This window comes from Oculina patagonica, chromosome 2 (genome assembly GCF_052425735.1).
Source record: "Oculina patagonica isolate OP01 chromosome 2, crgOcupat, whole genome shotgun sequence".
Taxonomy (NCBI): domain Eukaryota; kingdom Metazoa; phylum Cnidaria; class Anthozoa; order Scleractinia; family Oculinidae; genus Oculina; species Oculina patagonica.
This window is the reverse complement of record NC_135759.1, coordinates 21760227-21767689: the sequence shown is the minus strand read 5'-3', so window position 1 is coordinate 21767689 and position 7463 is coordinate 21760227. Positions and strand designations below refer to the sequence as shown.

Genomic DNA, 7463 nt, shown 5'->3' with positions numbered 1-7463 from the left:
AGGGACTTCTTGGCCTCGACCTGTCTCGTCCCTAGACGTCTTCATACAGCACGCGGCAAAGGGAGAGAAGCACGCAAGGTGGGGCAGCAGGGCCATCTCACCTTGCGCTCCCTTTCTCGGTACCCATCTCTCCCTGCGCTGTATGAAGACGACTGGGGACGAGTCAGCTCCTGGGCCTCTCTCGTACATCCGCCACTTGAATGGAGATTACTATTAATAGAATTGTCTTAGTTTTGTAAACATAAATAACTAAAGACTTTATTCTTTAAATACATCACGCTCAGTTTGGATTGAAATTAACTATTTTAAATAAAGTGTGTTTAGCTTAAAAAAATAAAACAACAGTATGGCTAGTTTGGAGAGAACAGGCCAAGAAGATTGGTTTATAACAAAGTGCATTTCACTCGCAAACAGAACTGACACAGGATACCACCCTAAAGCTTGTCACGGTGAAAATAGTGCCCATCCCCCCAAAATTAACCGACATATGTTTTCCATAAACGGCTAGGTCACGCAACCTTTTGCTTGCTTGATTTTCCGACGGGGGCACCTATCGAGAATTTTAAAAAAAGAATCGCTTAAAGGCACCACTTTATGGGGCTTGACGTTCAACGCCTATTAAGTTCTCGGACTGCTTTATCGAACAGATCTAATGATTACAATAGCTGTGGATATTTTGATTTGAAAGAAAACCAGTATGGTTGAAATGGACGATAAAAAAATGTACCAGATTGAAATGATTCTTAACAAACTCTTTGTTTTTTCAGTTGTTTTTTTTTGTTTGAACAGAAAATCCACACATAGTAAAGGCCGGAGCTACCTCACGGATGACGCTTTAGCCTTAACTTTAAAAAAATTCCGTTTGTAATCCGTCATATTATTTCCCTTTTGGCGTTTCTCTACCTTAGTAAACTGTTACTTTTAGGTTTCGTTCGATATGTAGGTAATTTTACATATCGAAAAAAAAATAACAACATATCATAGCGAAAAACTATTATGTTGACATGACAACATTTCGGTTTACTGTTGAAGTGCCCTCGGTTGTACGTGTATTTATTTTCTGATAAAATCTTCAAATGCCTCCTTCAAGGATTTGTTAAAAAAGACACCTGCTCCTCAGAGTCACAGAACCTGATAAACCCAAAAATATTTCGCTATGCACTAAGCCAGAGAAACAGAGAGGTGTCTCGGGGGCTTCATCGTTGTAGGAAAAGGGGGTTTCCTATTGTATTAAGACACCACAACGGGTCATGTTACAAGGAAAGACTTGCTGTGCTGAAACACATTGGTGTCACGAATTAGGATTGTCGCACCAAGGTGTCAAATTCACATCACACTCCAAATTAACGTTCACGATTGTGCAAGGCGCTCCATTGACCACAAGATTGGTCCGTTTTTCTATGCTGTACTTTACTGTTGTTAATCCAGTGTCTCTGTCTCTTTGAAAAGAAACCTGATGGAAGAAGAAATAGGTTCAATCAGAATTGGAAACGTGTATAAAGCTGACAACAACTTGACTGAAAATTATCGTACATCACGACGTTATTCTTTTTTTAATGGCAATGACCCATACCTTTCAGGGAACAAAATAAATGTTTCGGTACAAGAGTGTTCCCCTACTGGAAGAAGCACCTATGTCTGGTGCTTCTTACAGAAAGAGGTAAAATCAATTCGAGCCATGCCACAAAACAAAATTTTTGAATATTCACCTTTTTCTGGTCATAAAGTCTTGCATAATCTCTTTTTCTTTTCTTAGGATCATGTTCATGTTTGAAAGTTTCATATCCAGTTGTTATGTGCTTTCTGCTGTGTCGATAAATCTAGAAAAAAGACAGGATTTTATTAATGAAAGTAAAAATTAACCTATGAGTTTTTTTATACACTCATCATGGCAGCTGGCAAAAATCTTCAGATGAGCCCATTTCTCTTTGAGTCAATGATTTGATTACACTGATAAGCAATAACCCTTTTCGCATTTTCCGATGCCATATTGGAATAGTAACCGCACAGACATGACAGCAAGGCTGGGGGTGACCCGTGTCAGAGCGTAAAGAGAGATTACAGTGAGGATATTGGGCATGTCGGATATCAGTGCCACAGCAGGCAGCAAAATAATTTGCTTACAGATGTTTTCACTAGTGATCAAATTTATCATGATTAATGTATAAAATTGCCTAGTGTGTCACAAGAAAGAGGAGGGGTTACTGGCTTGAGAAAACATGTCTGTTGTCAAAACAGTTGAAACTCTACAGAGGTAAGTAGCTATTGTAGGCAGCAGAGCCTGAATAGACTGATGACGCTCTTTTTGTGCTTTATTGTTTCCCCAATCGATACACATCAAGATTTTGCCCTCCATTCTGTTACTTAATCATCCTAAATCGTCTCTTATGAGAAAATTGTAAGTGTGGGGAGTGGGCGTGAAACTGTTTCTGATGGCAAACTCTACAGAGACCTGAAAGTGCTGTTAAAACTTAAAAATTGTTGTACCTGACTAACAAACTATAAAATGGGACTTTTCAGCTCAAATACTATAGCCTTCTTAAGCAATAATGCAAAACGGCAACCCTGGACCCAGAGGTTTTCTTTTTCTTTCTTCTACTGATGCAAAAAAAAGCTGTCACAGGCTGGAGATCGAAGCAAGTGAGAGACAAGGTTTTCTTGCCTCGTGACTCATTTTCACCGCTTCATGGCTCAAATTTGATTGAAAATCAGAAAAGAGAAAACCTCTGGAACAAGGGTAGTTATGGGTTAATGGCAAGCTACTTGTAAGTAAGTGGCCTAATTTATCATTTGGTTCAAAATTCGTCTCCTCACTTGTCTCTAAAAAGGATGAACTCAGAACTCTTCCAATTAATCAGGCTAGTTAGGAAACATGATGAGTACCATTAATATAAATAGTTCTTTAAATATTAAAACCATTGCTGGTTACTCACTGACATTCCAGCTTCTTTCATTCTCTGAAAAAGCTCATCATCTTCACGCCCCCAGCCCCAAAACTTGTTTGAGAGCCCATTTACCTAAAAATAAGCAACATGGTAATATGTGAGCACATCTCAAGTTCACCAGATCAAGTGTTGCGAACATTTGAGAGGAAACATTAATGATAGATATTTTTATTAATTTCAGTAAGTCTCTTAGCACCACTGAGCTCTTGAAAATGGCACTTTTAAAATAAATTCTTGTAAAATACATGTCATACACTTGTTACCTGATAAAATAAAATAATAGGAAGCTTTCATTTACTATATAATGTATATACAGTGGTTTTCAGAAAGGTCCTAACTAAGATTAAATCAGACTAACAGTATATAAAATAAAATAACTTATGTACCTAGAAATTAACAACTATTATTAAAAACTAACTTTAAAATTGATAGAAGCTACAAATAAAAAAAAGAAGGGAGAATTAACTAAAAAACCTACTTAGAACGCTATGCTAAAAATTTACAATATCAGGTGCATTTCTGATGTCTACAAGTATAGTTGGAGGCTGCCCTTGGATCAACCTCACCAACTCACTGACTAACAGGCTCAACAATAACTGATGTACACAGATATCAATGTGATCTGAAATATTGATTACAGAACTGATACTTATTTATACTATTGCTTGGGGTAAACTTGCCAAACCAAAACCAATCATGATCTTGCCCATGTAGCCTGTGCTACATCTGGCAACGCTACATAATTTGTAAAGCAAATTCGGATTGGTTCATCAGTAAGGCTATTTGGGGGCTTAACTCTTGCAGGGAAGGGCCAAAAACAGTCAAAATTGACCACATTTGGTTTTTATTTATTTTCTCAGGAGATATTTACAACTGAGAAGAAAGACATACCTCTTTTGAAAGGTTATGGAACAGGCTTTCAGGAAAAAATGTTTTTGTCCAAAACAAACCATAATATTTTTGAATATATTCATTTAATTACCTTAAATTACCATAAATTGGCCAAAAATTTTGGACAAAAAGCAACAAGTTTCACAAATGTTTAAGGTTATAAGAAAAAGTTTTAAAGCAAAAATGTTCCTTGTTATTTTGGCAACATATCCAGCAATTCTGGCTGAAAAAGAATGAAATATAGAATTTATTACAATTTATCTAAGCAAATTTTTAACCTAATTTGCATAAATATTTAGGTCAAGTAGCATCACAGAATTTCGAATATTTTGTTACTTCTGTTGTCCTAAAACGCCTTTTCCTCAAAATATTATGATCTCCTTATACTCAGAGATAAATTCAGACATCCATTCTAAGCAACAAGCAAGGTTTTGTACGCAGAAAGCAAATATAAATAACATTTCATTGCATTTCAGACCATGTGCCCTCGTACGGTTCGTACCAAGTACACAACTCTCACCTTGATTTCGATCGATTCATCGCTTGTATTTCGCAGTTAATGATCAAGATCAATAGGCATCCCATTATTACTGCCTTCTTTCTCTAAAAACAAACTCAAAAGCTCTCTATGCCCTGACAACCGCAATTGACGAAAGCTTCGCGTTTGACGCCATTTTGAATTGATTTTTGTCCGAATCGTGAAATACGTCGTGTAGGCCACATTCAAGTATATTAGCTCAAATTTGCGGGGGATTGGGTAATTCTCTTGTCACGGATTCTACAAAATTTTGTAGCGATTGGACGAAGAATAAATTTTCAGTGATTTTTTTCGTCATCGTTCCTGAAGGAACGATATTTAAAGGGGGTAACCCAGTTGAGTTAATGAGGCAGAATAACCCTGCCTGAGGCTATGTAACATAGATTCATTTGCAAGCCACTCCAATCCCACTCTACAATTGCATTTCACTTTGACTTACCTTTTCAAACTGGGCCAGAGACATTATTAGAATTCCACCTACAAATGTAGAGTAGTGATATTTTGGATGTAGAAAAGGTGCAGACACATGGAAGGGTCCCTTCTCAGGGAACCCGTAATACAAGTCTTTGTTAAGTGGAAGAAGATCCACATCGTGCATTGCTATATAGTCACAATTATTCCTCCTGGCCTCCAGGAATCCAACATTTAAAAGAGATGCTCTGTTAAATCTGCAACAGATAAAAACAAACATCAAGCTCATGACCAGAAAATCATTCTGAGGGATAATGTTATTGGTAACCTTTAGTCTGTTTATTTCTTGCCCTCACCACAAAGAAACAAATCAGTACAAAAATTTCTGCCAAAATTCTGTAATTGTTTTGTTCATTAATTTAACAAGCTGGATGTAATTAAAGATGCTGCACAACTGGATACTATTTAACAATTACATGGCAAACTTAAAATTTCTCCCGATTGATAGTTGGTGAGGGACAAAGCCAACTCAGGTGGTAGCTGACTTGTTTTGAAAACCCTGATTAAAGCTAAGTCTCCTGCTAAAAAAAACAGTTACATGTCATCTGCAACACTGGTCAGTCTTTAACCATGTGGCCATAACACCTTCTCGTTGTTGGCAGAAATATGTTTTGTAAGAACACCAAAAGGGTAATACCGGCAGCTTTAGAGCAAATTAGAGCCTACTGTTTTAAATACAGTACTTACCTATGCTTATCGACTTGATTGACAATAAATATTTTATGACGCACTTTCTTTGCATTTAAATAATTGTGCATGTGAGGAACAAAGTCAAGAAGCTCCTCAAATCTGTCTCTGTAAGGAACAACCACTCCAAGTACATGTGGCCCCCAGCCATCCTCAGAATGAACTTTTTCCTGATTAGTTTTTTCTGAAATGAAATAAGCCACAAAGATCTTGATTCTTTCAGTCTCTTAGTCTCTAATATTATTTACAAATTCTCTGTGGACAATGCTTTTATTACAAGTAGGTGAACATTTCTTTTATTTGCTCCTCACCTTGACTATCTGGACTTGGAACTGTTTCATTCATGAAAATTACTTAATTAAATCAGTTACAATCTTGAAACACGTATTGAAAGCTGCAGTGATTTGTTTTGCTGTCAAAGTAGACTGTGAACAGTTTTTCACATAAAAAGCAATCTGCCATCTAATTTGATGTGCAGTTGCCATCTTGAATGATTTATTGGTGAGCAAAATTTGGAGAGAGGACAAAACTACACCTCTCCACCTCTTGCCCCAATAGCAATTTTGCCCACCAGGTAGATTCAAGAATGCAATTTCACAATCAAATGCAGCAAATGTTGGATGAATCTTTTAGGTGATGGATTTGAGAAGACATTTATATGGAGGTCTCTGTTTCATATCCTGTAATCTTCAACTAGCTACATGATCCTGAATTAAAATGAGGTCGTTGCTGACTGATTTAACCCAAATTAAACTTTGAATTTTAAAGTACATTCAAGTATCATTTGTTCGAGAATGAAACTGTTTTCACTGAAACCGCCCATGTGCAGTTTGTAAACAAAATCTGTTCTCAGGAAGAAATATTGATCTCCTGTCACAATTATAGCAGTATAAAATGATTCTAGCCTTCCAAATTAAAAAAAATGCTCTAATAGAGAAACAACTTTTAACTTTCAAATCTTTTTTGTTCTTCGTTATACTTGTACTACAGCATTTTGATTGTTTTGAGGACAGAAGTTCAATATAATTGAATGTTTAAATTTATGTTAAATTTTACATCAATCCCAGCAAGGAAATACACATTCCCGGCGCTTATATAATCTAATTAACCTTAATTAAACTAAAATTGTATCTACAATCTATAGCCTACAGCATTATAAAAAGAAATACACGGCCAGTCCAGCGCTAAACAAATAAATCACAACTGGAACGACACGTCACCATGTGTATGCTAATACAATAACAATGAACAGAAAAGTCTACTTAATAATCAATAATAAGCTTACCATTTGCAGTCGCCTGGATAGAATTTTCCTCTGCTCTTTTCCGTTTCTCTGTGACTATTCTGTCGTTGTCTCCCGTGTGTGGAAAATCATGTTCGTGTGTAGCACGTAGATTAGAAGACAGCTTAGCCTTCCCAAAAATATATTGGCTACAGTCGCATTCATTTTCGTTCAGATATTTCATAGATATCCATATCGTCCCAGCAACCGCAAATGTTAAATAGAAAAGCATTCCAAGGATTACTCCACGAGGTACAACAGCCATAGGAATGTATTTAAAAGCCTTAAATTCGGCTTCGAAGTTTCTGTAAAAAGTACCGGCAGACCACAATGTTCCTTCACGGTTTGTGAAGCCTCCAATGAGAATCCCTCGAACACTGCATGTCTTTCATAACTTACCCCTTGAGTTGGGAAGCAATACCAACTAAAAATGCACGTTTTGGATAATTCCTTTCTCTCCCCATAGTAATGTAGCTCGAATGATAGCAAATGTTATATAGCAAATCAACTTCAGAACTCAAAACTCGACAAACTACGATTTCTCATTTGAGATTTGTTCTATCATTTAGCCCGCAGTTTATCAGCGGGTTTTACAGTATCACAAGAATAACGTTGTGTAACACAACTTAGTAAGAGCAGAATACGCATG

General features: G+C 36.6%; 1 protein-coding gene across 1 annotated transcript; it reads right to left on the bottom strand.

Annotated features, from left to right (window-relative positions):
* Nucleotides 1-6: 6 nt before the first annotated feature.
* Nucleotides 7-7372, bottom strand: LOC144643553 (beta-1,4-galactosyltransferase 7-like). Its single transcript, XM_078502855.1, has 6 exons — nt 6818-7372; nt 5533-5716; nt 4814-5042; nt 2934-3017; nt 1710-1820; nt 7-1453 (listed from the first exon to the last, which is right to left on the bottom strand). Exons 1-6 carry the CDS (start codon nt 7077-7079, stop codon nt 1292-1294), a joined length of 1032 nt encoding a protein of 343 aa, XP_078358981.1. The 5' UTR covers nt 7080-7372; the 3' UTR covers nt 7-1291.
* Between the last annotated feature and the right edge of the window lie 91 nt (nt 7373-7463).